Raw genomic sequence first — 22,274 nt, 5'->3', positions numbered from 1 at the left:
AGGTACATACAGGTTTTGGAGCAACATATGTTGCCATCCAAGCAACGTTACCATGGACGCCCCTGCTTATTTCAGCAAGACAATGCCAAGCCACGTGTTACATCAACGTGGCTTCATAGTAAAAGAGTGCGGGTACTAGACTGGCCTGCCTGTAGTCCAGACCTGTCTCCCATTGAAAATGTGTGGCGCATTATGAAGCCTAAAATACCACAACAGAGACCCCCGGACTGTTGAACAACTTAAGCTGTACATCAAGCAAGAATGGGAAAGAATTCCATCTGAGAAGATTAAAAAATGTGTCTCCTCAGTTCCCAAACGTTTACTGAGTGTTGTTAAAAGGAAAGGCCATGTAACACAGTGGTGAACATGCCCTTTCCCAACTACTTTGGCACGTGTTGCAGCCATAAAATTCTAAGTTAATTATTATTTGCAAAAAAAATAAATAAAAGTTTATGAGTTTGAATATCAAATATCTTGTCTTTGTAGTGCATTCAACTGAATATGGGTTGAAAGGGATTTGCAAATCATTGTATTCCGTTTATATTTACATCTAACACAATTTCCCAACTCATATGGAAACGGGGTTTGTACAATCCATTCGGACTACTTCATTCAGTTAATGTACAGATTGCAGGACCATCCCCAAAATATGCTTTGTACCCCCACAATAGCAAAACATGAATTTTAGTATTCTAAAACCACTTAAACACCACAATAATCAACATATTAATACATGTCTTCAACATGATTACATTAGAGCTGTCAAAATGAGCTGTGTATAATCACAAAAAAATGTTTTTCATTAAATATGAACACGCTTTTTAAGTTAATCATGCAATTTAATTTGACCTTATATGTTCTTTTACCCGAGTCGCTATACAGTCACTGTTAAAAACAGTACAAAAAGGAGTGAGGCGACTGCGACTTGTGTTCTCCCTGCAAATTTCGCTCCAAAATACAGCATGAAAGAACTTCAAATAAAGCTCTCTTACCAAGTTTTTGTGCAAATAAATGACATGCCTTCAAATAAACCGTTTAAATGTGTCCCAGGATGATGCTCTGACAATAAAATTGTATTTGAGTACAAATATCGGGGTCTTTTCTTAAGACCATGTGTATTATGCAAGCGAGTAGTCACCTATGATTAATCCAAATTCCAAAATGTAATTAATCTGATTAAAGAATAACAATTTGACACCAATAGGTTCAATACAATATAATGTAATATTGAAGGATATATATGATTAATTAAATAAAATTAGTTTTTACAAAAAATGGCCTCCAGGCCCTACTTTGGACATCTTTGCATTAGGTTGTGCCACAAAACAGCGTTGCCAGGTGAATTATTATTGTACTAGAAGCTTACCACAGGCTGTGTGTAGTATAGATTATTATGCAGTTTTACCTTTTTAATCATTGATTATTGAAAGGTTAAGCTGTATTATAGTTCATTTAGTTTAGTTGACAGCATTATTTTAAAAAAAAATGCAGCTCCTTGCCGAACAGTGCCCCCACCTGGCTATACAGAGGCACGGCAGCCTATGAACTATTCACGTTTGCCGATATCCATGCATTTAAAGGTCAAACTGGACAATATTTTTTTGTATTGATCCTTAGAGAAGAGATGTCAAACTCAAGGCCCACCACGTCATTTTATGTGGCCCACAAAAGGCCTGGAAATAATATCGCGTCAATAAAGTACTTTATCTTTTCTCACTAAATGTATTTGTTCCCTCCTTTTTAACAGGAAAAAATGCAGGCACCGCATGACATTGCATACCTTTTAAACTTTAATATTATCCGATATAGCAAAAATATATATATTATCATACTCTCCAAACATTTAATTTTGTTTCTGCTTGACTTATGGTTTATAAGTTATCCATCAAATTGCACACTGTAAAAATGACAATACATTTTACTGTAAAATGTTCAATGTTTTTTACAGCATATTACTGTAAAATGGAAAAAACTTTACCAGTTTTTTTTTACGGGAAATTCTGTCGACTGGGCTGCCAGTGTTATTACTGTAAAATCTATGGTTGTTATTGTAACCTATTTTTATGGGCTTTCCTCTTTGTGGTGTTAAGTTCCTGTTATACGCTGTTATACAGTATATGCCTTGAGCTCTTATTTTGAAGGCGCTAAGAGCGGAAGTGATGACACGTTGCAGTGGAGCGGAGGTTTTTGAAAGAAGGTAAATAAAGTGGTCCTCGTGTAAACTGGAGCCTCCGTGTTTGTTATTTTGTAGTTTATACAGTATAGGCGACATTTATAAACCCTCGGTTACATTGGTGGCAGCGGTGGGATCGAGGTCCCGCAAAAGAAAGACGAGGACCACTTTATTTAGCTTCTTTCAAAACCTCCGTTCCACTACAACGTGTCATCACTTCCGCTGTTAGCGCCTTCAAAATAAGAGCTCAAGGCATATACTGTATAACAGCGTATAACAGGGACTTAACATCACAAAAAGGAAAGCCCATAAAAATAGGTTACATTATTTTTTTTAATGTCAATGGTAAAACAGTATCACCGTTTTTTTAACGGTAAAAAAATTGGCAGTTGCCAGAATAAAATAACGTTTTTCCATTTACCGTGTGTTGCAAAAAACACTGTACGTTTTATTGTAAAATTCTGGTGATTGAGTTGCTAGTTTTTTTTACTGTAAAAAATAGATTTTTTATTACAGTGTACGTAAATTATATATACCGTCATAATAATCAAATGCATAGGCAAATTCATATATCATTCGTTGTTACAAGCGGCCCTCTGAGAGCAGCCATAACTACAATGTGGCCCTCAATGAAAATGAGTTTGCTGTAGAGCGGTGTTTTTCAACCTTTTTCAAGCCAAGGCACATTTCTTTCATTGAAAAAAATCCAGGGGGACACTATCCCATCCTCGTCGCCATTGTTGTGTGCCAAACTTGTCCCTTATTAGCAATCTAAGCTTAATAATACACCATAAGCTTTTATTGTCTTTTTCTGCCTTTTATTCCCGCTCTTACTTTTTCACTTCCAGGTGTCCAACACACAACACATGTCATCATATCCGGTGTCCCCCGCCCTTAAGTTCCCCTTACAATGGTTCCGGTGTTGTGCTGTGACCCGAGTAACCAATACATGACACCCCGAGCAGAAAATGTAAAAAACGAAACTCCAAACATCCATCCATTTTTTCTACCGCTCGTCCCTTTCGGGGTCGCTGGAGCCTATCTCAGCTGCATTCGGGCGGAAGGAATAGCCTATATTGACAATTTAAAGTCGTTCTCATCAAATATTTGACGCAACTGTTCGATATGACTTCATTAATTCTCTTGTCTCAAAGTAGGCTTACAAAGCAATGAGCTGCCTGCTGCCACCTACTGGTACGGAAGAGTATTACATGGTTACTCTGCTGATCCCCAGACAGCACAGACACTCTAGTCTACAACGACCCATTGTTTGCGGATTTTAATTATCCATCCATCCATTTTCTACCGCTTGTCCCTTTTGGGGTCGCGGGGGGTCGCTGGAGCCTATCTCAGCTGCATTCGGGCGGTAGGCGGGGTACACCCTGAACAAGTCGCCACCTCATCGCAGGGCCAACACAAATAGACAGACAACATTCACACTCACATTATATTAATTATACATCCATTATATTAATATTACATGTATATATATATATATATATATATTTCTAATTATTTATTTATATTTTACTTTACATGCTTTTTTTTTAGCACAATGCGGCCCCCAGGGGAAAAAGTTTGGACACCCCTGATCTAAACCAACCTACCCACCACCACCAAAAGATAGCATTTCTGTAGAAATCACTCGTCTGTGTATTATGTATCGTAGCATTTTTCACAGTAATTTAAGCATTTTTTATTGTTTTTTATTTAGATGTGAATTCCAAATCAGTCAGAGTCCTCTTCATCCTTGTAGTCCCCGGTCACCTGCTCTTCTTATACATGATCCACCTTCTACAGGCCGGACACACGGCCATTTTAATTATTGGTTTGCAAAAAATATTTTTCCGACCAATATGGTGAAATTGCCTAACACGGCACACCAAACAATATCTCACGGAATACTAATGCATACTTGCCAACCCTCCCGGATTTTCCGGGAGACTCCCGAAATTCAGCGCCTCTCCCGAAAACCTCCCGGGACAAATTTTCTCCCGAAAATCTCCCGAAATTCAGGCGGACCTGAGTGACGTGTCGACAGCCTGTTTTCACGTCCGCTTTCCCACAATATAAACAGCATGCCTGCCCAATGACGTTATAACTGTAGAATGATGGAGGGCAAGTTCTTGGTTTCTTATGTGGGTTTATTGTTAGGCAGTTTCATTAACGTCCTCCCAGCGCGGCAACAACACACAACAACAGCAGTCACGTTTTCGTCTACCGTAAAGCAGTTCGTCTGCCGTAAACAGCAATGTTGTGACACTCTTAAACAGGACAATACTGCCATCTACTGTACATGCATATGTGACATTAATATCTAGGGCTTTTATAGAGAGTGCAGTGAACAACTGCACACACAACAAGGAGACGAAGCAGAATGCATCATCAGAGAGGGTGTTCAGCATGGTTAGAAAAATAGTGATAGAGAATAGAACAAGGATGGACAATTCAACCCTTAACTCAACAATGAGTAGATGAGTGTTATGTGTGTGTATATGTGTAAATAAATGAACACTGAAATTCAAGTATTTCTCTTATTTATATATATATATATATATATATATATATATATATATATATATATATATGTATATATATATATATATATATATATATATATATATATATATATATATATATATATATATATATATATGTATGTGTGGGGAAAAAATCACAAGACTATTTCATCTCTACAGGCCTGTTTCATGAGGGGGGTACCCTCAATCATCAGGAGAAAATCTCCTGATGATTGAGGGTACCCCCCCTCATGAAACAGGCCTGTAGAGATGAAATAGTCTTGTGATTTTTTTCCCACACATACATATATTGCGCTCTACTACGGTATCGAGCACTATTTTTTGGATAACCTTATTAAGATATATATATATATATATATATATATATATATATATATATATATATATATATATATATATAGCTAGAATTAACTGAAAGTCAAGTATTTCTTATATATATATATATATATATATATATATATATATATATATATATATATATAGGAAATACTTGACTTAGTGAATTCTAACTGTAAATATACTCCTCCCCTCTTAACCACGCCCCCGGCCACGCCCCCTCCCGAAATCGGAGGTCTCAAGGTTGGCAAGTATGATTGCAGTTCATCTAAAACATCCAATAATTAATCAACATCATCATTGGCATTAATTGATTTCATTGTCAAAACAATTAATAAATAAATAATACAGATAGGCTCCGCTCCAACATCCATCCATCCATCCATTTTCTACCGCTTATTCCCTTTTGGGGTCGCGGGGGGCGCTGGAGCATATATATATATATATATATATATATATATATATATATATATATGCAGGGCCGGCCCGTGGCATAGGCCGTATAGGCAAATGCTAAGGGCGCCGTCCATCAGGGGGCGCCACGCCAGTGCCACAAATGTTGAAGAAAAAAAAAGAAAAGAAAAAAAGTTGGTACTATTATTTCTAAATACAAAAAATAATCCCACGTTAATTAAAATGCAAAGTAAAGCCTATTTAATAGAAATATTATTTGTTACAACATTACGCCCCCCCCCCCCCCCCCCCCCCCCGTCCCCCCGTCCCCCCGCACGGTGCGCCCCCTCCCTTCCCGTATCATGACTCTTTTTGGACGTCACCACATCAAAAAATCAACACAAGATGTCAAAACGGCCAAAACTGTCAGGTGCCCAGGGAAGAAAAAAGAGAAAAGAAGAGGAGGAGAAACGAGAGGTAGCAGGTAGGTGAGCCGAACATGAAATTATTTGTCTGTTACAGAATGTGATAGTAACCCGGCTTTTTAGCATTAAGCTAATGTCACATGATTCGGCAATTGCTAATCAATAAATAGCTAGTTCTGTTTTAACGTCGGGTTAATATTGTGGAGGGGGCTAAATTGTTATGGAAAATAATAATGTAACGCTAGGTAATTACAGTACTCCCACCTTACATTTTTCAGGGACATTTGTATTAGATCTTTTAAGCAGCTGTTTTTTGTTTACATTGTTATTGCCTTCTGGTTAGCTATGTTTGCCCTGCAGGTAATAGTCACTTTTCCACCCCTTTATATATTAGGTATAGTTGTAAGTAAAAAAAAAAAAGGTCAAAGACAAAGCTATTCGGTTTCTTGTGAGTATATACACTTCACTGCCGATGTGGGGGGGGCGCCACCTAAAATCTTGCCTAGGGCGCCAGATTGGTTAGGGCCGGGCCTGTATATATATATATATATATATATATATATATATATATATATATATACATATATATATATACTACCGTTCAAAAGTTTGGGGTCACCCAAAGAATTTTGTGTTTTCCATGAAAAGTCACACTTATTCACCACCATACGTTGTGAAATGAATAGAAAATAGAGTCAACACATTGACAAAGTTAGAAATAATGATTTGTATTTGAAATAAGATTTTTTTTACATCAAACTTTGCTTTCGTCAAAGAATCCTTCATTTGCAGCAATTACAGCATTGCAGACCTTTGGCATTCTAGCTGTTAATTTGTTGAGGTAATCTGGAGAAATTGCACCCCACGCTTCTAGAAGCAGCTCCCACAAGTTGGATTGGTTGGATGGGCACTTCTTGCGTACCATACGGTCAAGCTGCTCCCACAACAGCTCAATGGGGTTCAGATCTGGTGACTGCGCTGGCCACTCCATTACCGATAGAATACCAGCTGTCTGCTTCTTCTCTAAATAGTTATTGCACAATTTGGAGGTGTGTTTTGGGTCATTGTCCTGTTGTAGGATGAAATTGGCTCCAGTCAAGCGCTGTCCACTGGGTATGGCATGGCGTTGCAAAATGGAGTGATAGCCTTCCTTATTCAGAATCCCTTTAACCCTGTACAAATCTCCCACCTTACCAGCACCAAAGCAACCCCAGACCATCACATTACCTCCACCATGCTTAACAGATGGCGTCAGGCATTCTTCCAGCATCTTTTCAGTTGTTCTGCGTCTCACAAACGTACTTCTTTGTGATCCAAACACCTCAAACTTTGATTAATTCGTCCACAACACTTTTTTCCAGTCTTCCTCTGTCCAATGTCTGTGTTCTTTTGCCCATCTTAATCTTTTTCTTTCATTGGCCAGTCTCAGATATGGCTTTTTCTTTGCCACTCTGCCATGAAGCCCAGAATCCCGCAGCCGCCTCTTCACTGTAGATGTTGACACTGGTGTTTTGCGGGTACTATTTAATGAAGATGCCAGTTGGGGACCTGTGAGGCGTCTGTTTCTCAAACTAGAGACTCTAATGTACTTATCTTCTTGCTCAGTTGTGCAACGTGGCCTTCCACTTCTTTTTCTACTCTGGTTAGAGCCTGTTTGTGCTGTCCTCTGAAGGGAGTAGTACACACCGTTGTAGGAAATCTTCAATTTCTTAGCAATTTCTCACATGGAATAGCCTTCATTTCTAAGAACAAGAATAGACTGTCGAGTTTCAGATGAAAGTTCTCTTTTTCTGGCCATTTTGAGCGTTTAATTGACCCCACAAATGTGATGCTCCAGAAACTCAATCTGCTCAAAGGAAGGTCAGTTTTGTAGCTTCTGTGACAAGCTAAACTGTTTTCAGATGTGTGAACATGATTGCACAAGGGTTTTCTAATCATCAATTAGCCTTCTGAGCCAATGAGCAAACACATTGTACCATTCGAACACTGGAGTGATAGTTGCTGGAAATGGGCCTCTATACACCTATGTAGATATTGCACCAAAAACCAGATATTTGCAGCTAGAATAGTCATTTACCACATTAGCAATGTATAGAGTGTACTTCTTTAAAGTTAAGACTAGTTTAAAGTTATCTTCATTGAAAAGTACAGTGCTTTTCCTTAAAAAATAAGGACATTTCCATGTGACCCCAAACTTTTGAACGGTAGTATATATATATATATATATATATATATATATATATATATATATATATATATATATACAGCCTGGCCCCCGAGTCAAAATGTTAGGGGACCCCTGTTGTAGAGGGTGAAATTATTGAATTATTGAATAAATAACGAAGATTCATCTTACGTCTGGCAACGCTGAACGGAAAGTAACCATTAGAGCTCAAAGGCAAAAAAAAAAGGTATACAACTACAAGTCCCATCATGCATCAGGGTGTTACGCCCCGAAAAAGTTGGTCGCATCTCCCCCCAAACTCGCCATTTAGGGGGAAAAAAAGAAGGTAATAAGGAACTTTTGGAGATAAAATCATCAGCCATACCAACTACGTCGGTTCTTGTTGTTTTTTATTACCTTTCTGGAACTTGTGTTAGCATTTAGCATAACCTCGTTTAACATTGACCCACGTGGTGAGCGTGTAAGTGTGTGTGTGTGTGCGTGCGTGTGTGTGTGTGTGTGTGCGTGTGTGCGTGTGCGCGCAGGCTGTGTCCACTGTCAGTCTGTTGGCTAAAAGCAGAGAAGACATTTCTGCCTCCTGACTCGGACTCCGACTTCTTCCCGCCTCACTGAAACTTAACAGGTTGGTGTGACTACGATGCTAAAATGTAGCATGTAAGCTAACCTAAATATAGCTTACTATTATTTTGCAAGCGTGGCGACCTTCTAGAACCACGCCGTTCCCTCCTTCGTCACTTCTAAACTTCTCTTTTAATTGTGGCTTAATCTAGCTAACTTAAAAAAGGCGTTTATTATAAAATAATACATTTTAGTGTACTTCAGCATGCTATGGAAAGCATTGATTGATTGAAACTTGTATTAGTAGATTGCACAGTACAGTACATATTCCGTACAATTGACCACTAAATGGTAACACCCCAATACGTTTTTCAACTTGATTTTAAATGTGCTTTATAAATAAAGTTGATTTGATTAAATCGGGTCCACTTAAATTGATTCATGATACAGAGATATACTATCAGATATATTCTATCATCGTAATGCAGTCATCACACAAGATAATCATCAGAGTATGTACATTGAATTATTTACATTATTTACAATTTGGGGAGGGGGTTAGGTTTGGTTGTTATCAACACTTCAGTCATCAACAATTGAGAACAGAGAAATGGACATTGAAACAGTGTAGGTCTGACTTGGTAGGATATGTACAGCAAGTAGTGGACATAGAGAGAGAGAGAGAGATATCAGAAAACATAAGAAAAAGTATCTACATTTGATTATTTACAATCCGGGGAGGGTGTTAGTTTAGGGTTGAAGTTGCCTGGAGGTGTTCTTTTATTGCGGTTTTGAAGGAGGATAGAGATGCCCTTTCTTTTACACCTGTTGGGAGCGCATTCCACATTGATGTGGCATAAAAAGAGAATTAGTTAAGACCTTTGTTAGATCGGAATCTGGGTTTAACGTGGTTTGTGGAGCTCCCCCTGGTGTTGTGGTTATGGCGGTCATTTACGTTATGGAAGTAGTTTGACATGTACTTCGGTATCAGGGAGGTGTAGAGGATTTTATAGACTAGGCTCAGTGCAAGTTGTTTTACTCTGTCCTCCACCCTGAGCCAGCCCACTTTGGAGAAGTGGGTAGGAGTGAGGTGGGGTCTGGGGTGGAGGTCTAGAAGTAATCTGACTAGCTTGTTCTGGGATGTTTGGAGTCTAGATTTGAGGGTTTTGGAGGTGCTGGGGTACCAGGAGGTGAATGCGTAATCGAAGGAAGCAGCAAAGCTGATTTAATCCTACCCCTTTCCCACTTCAGAGCGTTTACAAATATATAGAATCATTTACTGACCACCTTTTTATAATAAAATAACATCTGTGAATTAGTATACGCAACAGTTTTGTAATATGTAATTAATTAATTCAGTCATTAACATACTGAGATGAAGAATATCTTATTTTCAATAAGGTTGAAAGTATTTCTTATAATTCTTCTTCTTTGTACTTTGTAAGCACCATTCATTTGAACAACATCTTAAACTGGATCAAATCAGTACAATGTTTAACTTCATTACTTAATCCATTCCATAATTTGATTCCACATACTGATATGCTAAAGGTTCTAAGTGTTGTACGTGCATACAAATGTTTTAAATTAGATTTTCCTCTAAAGTTATATTTCTCCTCTTTAGTTGAGAAGAATTGTTGTACATTCTTTGGTAGCAGGTTATAGTTTGCTTTGTACATCATTTTAGCTGTTTGCAATTTTACCAAATCACCGAACTTTAATATTTTTTACTCAATAAATAAAGGGTTTGTATGTTCTCTATATCCAACATTATGTAGTATTCTAATTGATCTTTTTTGTAACACGGTTAGCGAATGTAGCGCACATTTGTTGTTATTTCCCCATATTTCTGCACAATAACTCAGATATGGTAACACTAGCGAGCAGTAGAGAATATGAAGTGCTTTTTGGCCCAGGACGTATAAGTTGTTTAAGTCGGGGGCCACGTAAATCAATTCATGGTACAAATACATACTATCAGCATAATACAGTCATCACACAAGTTAATCATCAGAGTATATACATTAAATTATTTACATTATTTACAATCCAGGGTGCGGGGGGTTAGGTTTGGTTGATATAAGCACTTCAGTCATCAACAATTGCATCATCTGAGAAATGGACATTGAAACAGTGTAGGTCTGACTTGGTAGGATATGTACAGCGAGCAGTGAACATAGTGAGCTCAGAAATCATGAGAACAAGTATATACATTCCATTATTTACATTTGATTATTTACAATCCGGGGAGGTGGGATCTATCAAGAGCTGCATGCTTTTAATTCATTATTTTTATTTATCTCCTTCATTGATGTGCATCTTTGATCGATAGACAATTATACCTCAATTATTCAATTATACATTTACACACCAATGCCTGAGAAGGAGCAGGATGAAGAAAAATTGTATGTATTCATGCCCCCTTCAACATAACACGTAGTCTTACTTAATGGATATCATATAAACCAACAATTACATCCCTATATAATGAAAACAAACAAAAAACACACAAAAAAACACAACAAGTGCAAAACTTCATGAAGTACAAACCGAACAAAAAAAAAATATATACACCTCACGGGATGATACAAAACAAATACAAAACCAGGCAAAAAATAAGTAAACTAATAAATATAAAGCAAATCCATATGATCTTATTGTTCTATCTTTATATATTTTTTTCAATTGGAATATATTTTTACAGTCTTTTATCTCATTGTAAAGAGAATTCCATAGTTTCACCCCCACCACTGATTTACACATTTGTTTTAAAGTTGTCCTTGAATACTGATGTTTGAAATGACCTTTTCTTCTATGGTCTGTATTCTCGGAAGTGATGACAAACATTTTTTGTAAATTTGCTGGTAATGTTTTACTTTTAGCCTTAAACATGACACATAATTAGACCAGTTATTGATGGACATCTAAATCTTCTCTTCCGCAATGTTTTGGATAAAGAGTAAATTCGGCGCACACTTTTTGTGTCTCACACAGCCAGAAATTGTGGAGGTCAGGGCTGAAGAAGACAAAGTGCATGAGTCTAATCAGAGTGTTCCACTGATGAGATCACATGCTGGCTAACAAACTTCACGAGGCTCGTCATTGTGCCACTTAAGCCATGGCCGCACGAACACGGAGAGTTTCAAAAACACATATTTTGGGGTTAAAACGATCTCCATCCACGCAAGTGTAGTTTCAAAACAGTCTATGTCTACACACAAACATACACTTGCTGTCATGCACATTTTGTCCAATCAGAAGCCTGAATAAAGCAGAAATAGCTGACTTGGTGGCATTACACCTCCTGTTATGTTTATTTTGATATACTAGGCGTACAATGACATGTACCGTATTTTTCGGAGTATAAGTCGCACTGGCCGAAAATGCATAATAAAGAAGGAAAAAAACATATAAGTCGCACTGGAGTATAAGTCGCATTTTTGGGGGAAATTTTTTTGATAAAACCCAACACCAAGAATAGACATTTGAAAGGCAATTTAAAATAAATAAAGAATAGTGAACAACAGGCTGAATAAGTGTACGTTATATGACGCATAAATAACCGACTGAGAACGTGCCTGGTATGTTAACGTAACATATTTAATGTAGATCAGTGTGCTAATATGGTTTTGGACAAGGTATTATGGGTAATGGCAGTCAGGTATGGGGGAATCGAGCCACACCGTTTTTTCCGCCATACATGCAATTAAACAGTTACGTAATCGTCACTGTATTAAAGCAGTATAAAATAGTACGTCATCAAATTATTCAGACAAATATAATAATTACAAATAAAGTGTACCTTATAATTATTCTAAGCATGCAATATATACATTTTCGTATTATGCAAATAAAATAAATAGTCCCATTTTGGCTGAATAAACATAAAGCACCTTCCATAAAATGTAAATTAACTTAAAAATCATTTAGGCTCCTACACACTCTACAAGGAGGATGCTACATTATTTTTTTTTAGTTGCTTGCTCACTTCGCGCCCAGCTCCATCTACAGGAATGCAAGCAAGACACGTAAGTTAACTTCATGATTTATCGTTAAACAAGGACTAAAAACATAAGATAAGGTTGCACATTTCTTATGATACAGAGCAAAAAGTCGTGCTTGTCAAAGTTGTTCCATCAGGCGGAAGTTCGAAAGTGATCATATCCAAAAACAACTGACTGTCATTTGCGCCGGTTTGAGTGTCGCAAAGCCCATTTTGATGTCTTTTTTTATTCATGTAGAGTGAAAATAGCAGCATGTTTATGTTCAAACATACAGTAATTCCTCTTATGGTGCGTTTAGAGGCAGCAGGGCAGTGTTGTTAACCGTGCCGTCATCACAAGTCACCGTTTGTAAAATTCTGCGTTTTGAAAGACACAAGTATGCGTCTGCGTGTGGACAAGAGGCCTAAATAGGGATGTCCGATAATGGCTTTTTGCCGATATCCGATATTCCGATATTGCCCAACTCTTTAATTACCGATACCGATATCAAACGATACCGATATATACAGTCGTTCAATTAACACATTATTATGCCTAATTTGGACAACCAGGTATGGTGACGATAAGGTCCTTTTTAAAAAATAAAATAAAATAAGATGAATAAATTAAAAACATTTTCTTGAATAAAAAAGAAAGTAAAACAATATAAAAACCGTTACACAGAAACTAGTAATTAATGAAAATGAGTAAAATTAACTGTTAAAGGTTAGTACTATTAATGGACCAGCAGCACGCACAATCATGTGTGCTTACGGACTGTATCCCTTGCAGACTGTATTGATATATATTGATATATAATGTAGGAACCAGAATATTAATAACAGAAAGAAACAACCCTTTTGGGTGAATCAGTGTAAATGGGGGAGGGAGGTTTTTTGGGTTGGTGCACTAATTGTAAGTGTATCTTGTGTTTTTTATGTTGATTTAATAAAAAAAAAAAAACGATACCGATAATTTAAAAAAACGATACCGATAATTTCCGATATCACATTTTAAAGCATTTATCGGCCGATAATATCGGCAGGCCGATATTATAATATCGGCAGGCTGATATTAATCGGACTTCTCTAGGCCTAAACGCAGTGAATAATATGCGTTAATTAGGTATCCATGTTTGTGTGGACATGGCCTTAGTCCCGAGCCGAAAAATCCAGTTGAAATTGTTAAAAAAAAAAAGAAGTAAAAAGGCGTCCACACTCCAGTCTCCTGACGAGCATCTCCTCATTTATGATGTCTTTATGTTCTGCATGATTGCACCCGTGTTATCGCGGGCGTGCAAGATTATAAAAGTCTGCAGTTGTCTGAAAAGGTCAGCGCGTCCGACCTTTCGTTACGGTTTGAGCGGTTGGACAAAATTGAGTTTGAAAGGTCACGCCGGGGTCGTTTATCCCCCTCCTCTCCCTCTTTGGTCTCTTAGGTGCCATGGCTGAAAGGGTGCTGGTGGTTGGCGGCGGAGGGCGGGAGCACGCTCTGGCCTGGAAGTTGGCACAGTCGCCACACATTCAGCAAGTCCTTGTGGCTCCCGGGAACGCGGGGACGGCAAACTGCGGGAAGATCAGCAACTCTGGTATGTGTGTGCTTTATGTAGGCCTGGGCCCATAACACATTTTTCTGGACAATATATTGTCCCAAAAATTATTTCTGATACACAATATTATTGTTGGCATTAATTTGGAACCTAATTAAGCACTAATGAAATCATAATATATAATGATAATAAGTAGGGATGTTCCAATCAGGGATTTATGCTGCCCATTCCAATACCGACCGTCCATGAATAGGGATTGTGGAAGTTGCTTCCTAGCAGTTCCACTGTTAGACACGGCACAGGAGCCAAGCGTGCAGTTTTTAGCAAGGTTTTAATGTACATAGAATTTCTCAAAGTTTCTCCAGCCGGACGTGACTTTTCAGTCACCTCCGTAACCTCTCTCCTCCTGTTCCCGGTCGCTTACTGTTAAAGACATCAGATGATTAGATTAACTCGTACCACCTGGGAAATCTAATCACCTGTCAGCTGTGTCTCGCCGTCGGCACTTGCCCCGCCCCTATCTGATGGTGCTTTGCCCTCAACACCATAGACAGAGGCGGTGACCTTTGCTCCTGCAGGCCAAGAACCGGTATTTTTCGGTACCAGTTACTAATTGGGTCTTCTAGCAGGACCGTTAAGATTCTGGACAAATGATAGGGCTATTGTTAGAATGAGATATTGTTAAGTGTTCTTTTTAATCCATAGTCATGTTTAAAGCAGCTAATATCTTCCCATGTGAAAACTTTGTGTTTTTTACTTGTGCTTCACCTTGAAGGCCTGCAATGTCTACTTGAAGTGTAATGTACTCCCTTTTTGTGGAGAAAGCCGTATCTGTATAGAACAAAAAGCTGTATTTCTTTCTGGGCGGGAGTAGCTGTTCTTGCACTAAAAAAGCGGACTCTTTTCGTTTGAGTTTAGACCGCTTCTTGATGCTGCTATGATCGCATTGTAAGGGCTGGTCTCCTAAAGCTTAAGTAAAACTTGGCCAAGTACTATTCTGTCTCGGTGATCCTTCTTACTCAACATATGTCATCCCAAAAAATGTGGGATTGACCAGTGTGTTTTATTCCCCGAGAGGAAGACTGGTCAAGCGCAACACTATCTGTATTTTATTTATTTTTTAATTCCAGCTGACTGTCGTAAATATAACACACTGTCACATTCACTTCGGCTACTGCTGCTATATATAAAAAATCAGCTTGGAATGATCACAAATAAGGTAGCAACACCACACAAAAGTTTGTATCACAAAATCACACAGGCTAATTATGTACGAATGTATTACGTACGCTATCACGAGTCACAAAAAGCTTCTACCGCACTTCAGCGATTCAGTAGTCCGCAGGCCAAAATTAATCCACTCAAAGTGAAAATCATCAATCACACCTTACTTAAATGTGTTTAAATGCGTTCTGTTTCTTGACTCCACAAACTGGATGATCGAGCATTACCTCTAAAGGCCTTAGTGGCCACATGCGTGGACAGCACCTTTTAGCTCTTCTTTCCAAAATTGTGTACACTACTGAATTGGGGTCTTATGCCGCTTATGTGGACACTTATACTGCTATCTGGTGGTGTCAGAAGAGTATAACATACAATGGAATTTGGAAAAAAAAGTGTAAAAATAAAAATGAGCATGTCACTACACATGAAGTACCGGTACACATTTGTGTACTTATGAACGAAGTACATCATATCAAAAGATGATTTTGTGTTTTTACTCTAATTAGGGTCCAATAAGCCCGAATAGCAAAAATAAATAAAAAAAAGCTTGTAAACAAACAGCTTGGGCCTTAAGAGGTTAATTACCTTTGCTCATTGAATCTTGTTATTTATATAGTACACACAACACAGACAGTGGTAGCTGTCAACACTCACTATGGCTTCCGGTCCATCACTCAAATACGTCCGTGTGCAACATAAACACAAATAACAATTCCCATGAATGCCATACATAAATATGAAATACCAGCTGAGTAATTGTGTGGTCTTTACAAGATACCACCATTATCTTGTACAACCTCTGGTGCTAATAAAAATGGTATTGAAATAATAATTTTTCACATCTTTATTTAACCTAATGACATATAGTAGTGATAACAGTACCAATGAATACCGGTCTCGGTAAGGGATATCGGTATCTATAAAATCCTAAGGATACACGTTCCTATCCATGAGTGAGATCAGCAGATACCGATCACATGTATCGACTGTATGTTTTAAAAAAAAAAATGTATTTATAATTAGTGCTATGACAGATTAACAATCTCAGCACAATATTTTAGCTGGTTCTTTATTCTCTTTTATTACATACAATTTATTGAGCAAAACAAAGTCCATAGTACAGAATAACTAAACAAAATCAAAAACTACTATATATTACTCATTGAAATCTTGTTGCTCTCAAAGTCCTCTTGTGTCCAGGGATTTTTTGCCCTGAGTTTGTAAACATGAACAACAACAAAAAAAATAATATTTTGAGAAAATAAAAATATCAATCCAATCACTCGAATATCGATCATCTACTGATATCACCTTTTGTGTCGACACCATCAACGTATGCACCGATTCGTCGTCCTCTTACATGTCGTGTACTGACTGCTACAATGCTGACACACAAACAGTTGTTGTTGTTATATTATCCTCTCTTTTAACTTTTAATCTATTTGTTAATTTCCTGTAACGTGGTTCCATCTATACTTCTTAAAGCTTACTAAACACTAATTGCTTGTTGTTTAAAGTTACCTTAACAGTTAGCTTAGCTATTAGACTGTCTGCTCCTGGCTTGCTCTTTCCCAGGGTATTACATGTTTAGCCTTGCCCTCCAGTGATAATGGTACATAGTAAAGATACTACGAAATGCAGTTTATTTGCTGTAATGTCGGTGATTAATATTAACGTAGGGGAGCGGCTCCACACTGTGTATGGAGATATACAATTAGCTGCTTGCTGGTCAGCTGAGGGACAAAAAACAAATACATTTGAGCCAGAGGTGATTGGAATTGAAAGGCATTAATCACATTCTTTTTCATGAAAATCGGCTGATAATGATTGGCACATTCCTAATAACAAGTAAGCCTTTAAAACTTTTTTTACTCATTAGTATTTTTTACCATTGTAATTGGAAAGCCAATAACCTTTAGCTATCCTAAATATGTAAGGAAACATGTTTATTTTGACTAAAAAATAAAATAGACTCTCAATCTCTGTGAGCAAAAATTGCACGTCAATAAATATTGGAACATCTTGAATTGCAGTTTTCTCCCTAGTTGGATAAACTGGTTCCGGTGGTTTGTTTTTTTTGCCATCACTTTTCCAACAAATTCGGCATACTTGCACATTCGTCCGTGTTGATGTTTTTGATTTTTCGGTTTAAAGCAGAAATATTTCCACGCAGGAACTTTTGGATTTGCAATCATTTTTTTTTTCCGATTATTTTTTGTTACTTTGCGCTGCTGCTTCTAGCGAGGCTCTGTCAGAGCATGTGTGTATGCAAGCTGTTCAGCTTCCGCTCACCGAGACAAAAATTGTGAATGGATGACAAAGCGATTAATTTATTTAATTCTGCTATCGAATAAATGCGTTCTGGTGCTGAGAGCGGTGCACAGGGTGAAGCCTATTGTATGCTGTTTGAAAGCGAGACACAAAAAAACTAACAATCGGACGTGGCAATTTATAGAGTTCATTTTCATTTATCATTATCGTACTTTCCTGGCTATGCATTGCACCGGTATTGAAGCCGCAACCACCAAATTTGAGAATAAATAATTATCTTACATAATTATCTTAAGTACATTTTCAACCCGCATCACCTGCGATGAGCGAATTTGTCCAAAAGATGGCGCCACAGCACAAACAATAACACACCTTTTCAGTGTATCTGTCTGTGTTAAAAACTATTTGTTGAATACAAAACATAATGGCCGTTAGAGAAGGAAATAAACAGAGGTGGGTAGAGTAGCCAGAAATTGTACTCAAGTAAGAGTACTGTTACTTTAGAGATTTATTACTCAAGTAAAAGTAAGTAGTAGTCACCCAAATATTTACTTGAGTAAAAGTAAAAAGTATGTTGTGAAAAAACTACTCAAGTCCTGAGTAACTAATGAGTAACATGTTCGTTTAATGATGACGGCAACAAATAATGCACAAAAACATAAAAATAGCAATGAGCAAATTCAGAGCCAGGAATATCTTTTAAGCAACTAAAACAATAATATATATTAAATAATAATACATTAACATAAAAAAATTAAGGCAAATTGAGCCACAATAACTTAACAGCACCATAGGCTCAGTAGGCAGAGATTACAAAGGAAAATAACAAGTTAGCCTTTACGCAAACCATAAACTGATAGGTGTGGGCTGCACCTGGGAACACACTGTGCACTTCTTTCTGATTGGTGTTTCTATGCATGCGTGTGTATGTGTGCGTGTGTGTGTGTGTCTCTGTCTGTCTATGAGGCTGCAGTGCGTTAATAAATGTCCCCACACGATGTACATTTGACAGTGATTCATAGCAGGGAAGCTAACATCAGCGTACGGTGACAGCCAAAATATCTACTAACGTTACTTACCGCGATGTGCTTCCTCAAATTTGACGTTGAGTTCATGTAAGCTTAAGCTTGTTGTTTGCCGCTGAAACTTTATGTGCAGTTAATCATGTGACCGCCTGGCTCTGTTTGATTGGTGAAACGGAGTCAAACGTCACCAGTGACTGCATTTGATTGGTGAAACGCAGGCATGCGATAGATCCTACTTTGAATGTCTGTCTGACAAACCAAAACAAACAAAGCGTGCATTAACAGATCAATAAAAATCAGAAGCGAGTAGCGAGCTGAATGTAGATAAATGGAGCGGAGTAAAAGTAGCGTTTCTTCTCTATAAATATACTCAAGTAAAAGTTAAAGTATGTTGCATTAAATCTACTCTTAGAAGTACAATTGATCCCAAAAGTTACTCAAGTAGATGTAACGGAGTAAATGTAGCGAGTTACTACCCACCTCTGGAAATAAATAAATTAGCTGCACCGTTTTATAAGCCGCATGGTTCAAGGAGTGGGGGAAAAAATAGCGGTGTATAATATAGAAAATACCGTAGCTTAATAGATTTGCTCAGGCCTAGCTGTATGCTTTTATGTCAGGCTCTTGTTTTGATATTTTTGTTCAGTTTGCAGTATGTGTTGACCAAAGATTTATACCCACGTTTTTGAAAATATAATTCATATGGCCATGTCCTAAACAAAGAGGTGATCAAGCTGTCCATCTCGCCACAGAGGTATCTGTGAGTAACCACGCCATTTTGGCTCAGTTCTGTAAGGACCATCATGTGGGGCTCGTGGTGGTCGGCCCAGAGGTTCCGCTCGCTGCTGGTAAGTTCACCAACTTTTCACAAGTTTTCTTTTTAGTTGTCATCAGCTTCTTCATCGCCTCCATCGCTTCCCTCCCAGGTATGGTGGATGACCTGACGGCAGCAGGTGTACCATGTTTTGGCCCGTCTGCCAGAGCCGCCGAGTTGGAGGCCAGCAAGAGCTTCTCCAAGGCCTTCATGGAGCGCCACGGCATTCCCACGGCCCGCTACGGCTCCTTCACCGACGCAAAGGAGGCTTGCAACTACATTCGCACGTCAGTACAGTCGATTCACTCAAAGTAGCTCCTCACTTATCCAATTTCCGTTATTGGAAGGTTGTGACTATCATCATGAAACAATATTTTCAATAATCTCCTTATTAGGGCTGACTTCCCAGCGCTGGTTGTGAAGGCCAGTGGCTTGGCAGCGGGTAAAGGAGTTATTGTGGCACAAGACCAGGAAGAGGCCTGTCGGGCAGTGATGGACATCATGAAGGTGGGTTGCCCTTAATGCTGCGTTGATGAAAATGATGTCATTTTTATATCGTTCACCTTATCACAGGACCGAGCGTTTGGTTCTGCTGGCGACACAGTGGTGGTGGAGGAGCTTCTCGAAGGCGAGGAAGTATCTGTGAGTCCTTGCACATGGATGTGTTGGAAGTGAAGAACCAGCCCTGGTTTAACCTCTGCACCTTTTACAGTGTCTGTGCTTCAGCGATGGCTCCACAGTGTCGTCAATGCCTCCAGCGCAGGATCACAAACGGCTGCAAGATGGCGATCAGGGTCCAAATACAGGTGGCATGGGAGCCTACTGCCCCACCCCTCAGGTAGCTTCACTTCTTGTTTTCTAAATGTATGCCCTGTACTAGGCCAATAAGTGACCTCCTGATGGCCACGGACGGTTACTTTGTCACTACCGTATTTTTCGGACTATAAGTCGCCGTTTTTTTCATAGTTTGGCTGGGGGTGCGACTTATACTCAGGAGCCACAAATGGCCCCCGCTCTGCACTTTGCATACACTTTGCATACTTGACATACAACAAACCTGGTTGTTGTATGTCAACTGGTACTGCAAACCAGTAAATCTCAAACAGAGGTACTGGTACGCTGGCTCCATTTAGTGGTACGCCAAAGAATCATTTGATTAGAGTACAGTTTAATTTTCCTTTATTCATAGTACTGTTTAAACTGTGTGTAATGATACAGGAGCCAAAATATTAAATATACTTGTTAAACAGAACCTCTGCCTTGTTTTTAATGAATATGTTGGCCTACTACGCTACTGTATTTTAATGTTGGTCATTATGGGGGTACTTTGGGAGCCAAGTATTTTCTGAGGTGATACTTTGTGGAAAAAAGGTTACTGACATAGAACTTTTAAAATATTAAAACATTGCCTGTAGCCTATATGTTTTTCATGGTGAACGTCCCACCTCTACATAATACATTTCCCAGGAAGTGTAAGGATTGATAGTAGGGTTGTCCTTTTTTAATATCACACTTGAATATTAACAATCAAAATGTATTGATGGCATGCAAAGGAGAAGAGCAAGAAATGTTTTTTTTGTGAAACACAAGCCTATGTTTGTTAAGACATGACGCGCTTTTGCTGCTTCCTCTTTATGTGGCGCAGGTGAGCCATGAGCTACTGGTGCAGATCCGAGAGTCTGTGCTTCAAAAGACCGTGGATGCGATGAAGCAAGAGGGAGCTCCTTATGTTGGTGAGTGCAGACATGAGTCACGACTTGTTAGTGCACAGTGGGCTTGTTAGTGCCCGGCTGCAGTCCATGTAATCATGTGTGACTCCCCAGGTGTGCTGTATGCCGGGCTCATGTTAACCCAGAAGGGACCCAAAGTTCTGGAGTTCAATTGTCGCTTTGGAGACCCCGAGTGCCAGGTCTTGCTGCCCTTGCTGAAAAGTGACTTGTATGAGGTCATCTTGAACACGATGAATGGCAAGCTGGCCTCTAGCGCCCCTGAGTGGCACAAGGAAAAAGCCGCAGTGACCGTAGTGATGGCCAGTGCCGGCTACCCAGGTGCCTACAACAAAGGAATGGCCATCACAGGTAAGTAATTGTGGTGCAGACATTGTAACTTTGCATCTGATAATACTCATATTAAAACGTACTTGCCAACCCTCCCGATTTCCCCGGGAGACTCTCGAATTTCAGTGCCCCTCCCGAAAATCTCCCGGGGCAACCATTCTCCTGAATTTCTCCCGATTTCCACCTGGACAACTATATTGGGGGCGTGCCTTAAAGGCACTGCCTTTAGCGTCCTTTCTCACCTGAAAAGGAGACTATTATATATGTCTCCGTTATCCATAGGATTATCTATAACCCATAAAGTAGGCAGGCACGGAGCTATTTCTCAGCGTGTGTTTATTCCAGCCGACACGTTAATACACTGACACACAACATCCGGATTCCCATCATGTATTGCTTCAAAACTACGGCAAGTAGTAATGTCCAAAAACATAACAGAGACGAAGCAGAAGAACGTAGAAGAGACATGGCGACGACAAGTAAGAAGAAGTACGCTTGCAAGTTCCAAAATGATTGGAAAAAATAATATGTATATATATATTTGAAATACTTAAAAATACACACACCCCCCGTTACCCCACCTCAACACCCCCACCCCCATCTCCCGAATTTGGAGGTCTCAAGGTTGGCAAATATGTATTAAACTTGTGAAAATGTTTATTGGCCCATCTCAGGCAACTTTATTTTACATTTTTGTACTTAGTTCCGAAGCACACGATGACTCCTTTGAGTAATAGGAGT

At 38.8% G+C, this 22,274-nt stretch overlaps 1 protein-coding gene across 1 annotated transcript in view; it reads left to right on the top strand.

Moving 5' to 3' along the window:
* Nucleotides 1–8,312: 8,312 nt before the first annotated feature.
* Nucleotides 8,313–22,274, top strand: part of gart (phosphoribosylglycinamide formyltransferase) — a 29,246-nt gene continuing 15,284 nt past the window's right edge. The window contains exons 1-9 of the mRNA XM_061985212.1: nt 8,313–8,674; nt 14,032–14,181; nt 19,415–19,510; nt 19,589–19,763; nt 19,872–19,983; nt 20,050–20,118; nt 20,189–20,314; nt 21,122–21,209; nt 21,300–21,554. Coding sequence (XP_061841196.1) covers nt 14,037–14,181; nt 19,415–19,510; nt 19,589–19,763; nt 19,872–19,983; nt 20,050–20,118; nt 20,189–20,314; nt 21,122–21,209; nt 21,300–21,554 — 1,066 coding nt within the window. The 5' untranslated portion in view covers nt 8,313–8,674; nt 14,032–14,036. The remainder of the gene's footprint in view (nt 8,675–14,031; nt 14,182–19,414; nt 19,511–19,588; nt 19,764–19,871; nt 19,984–20,049; nt 20,119–20,188; nt 20,315–21,121; nt 21,210–21,299; nt 21,555–22,274) is intronic.

Source organism: Nerophis lumbriciformis, linkage group LG23 (assembly GCF_033978685.3).
Source record: "Nerophis lumbriciformis linkage group LG23, RoL_Nlum_v2.1, whole genome shotgun sequence".
In the NCBI taxonomy this organism is placed as follows: Eukaryota; Metazoa; Chordata; class Actinopteri; order Syngnathiformes; family Syngnathidae; genus Nerophis; species Nerophis lumbriciformis.
Note: the sequence above shows the minus strand (reverse complement) of the source record. Positions and strands in the feature narration are given on the sequence as shown.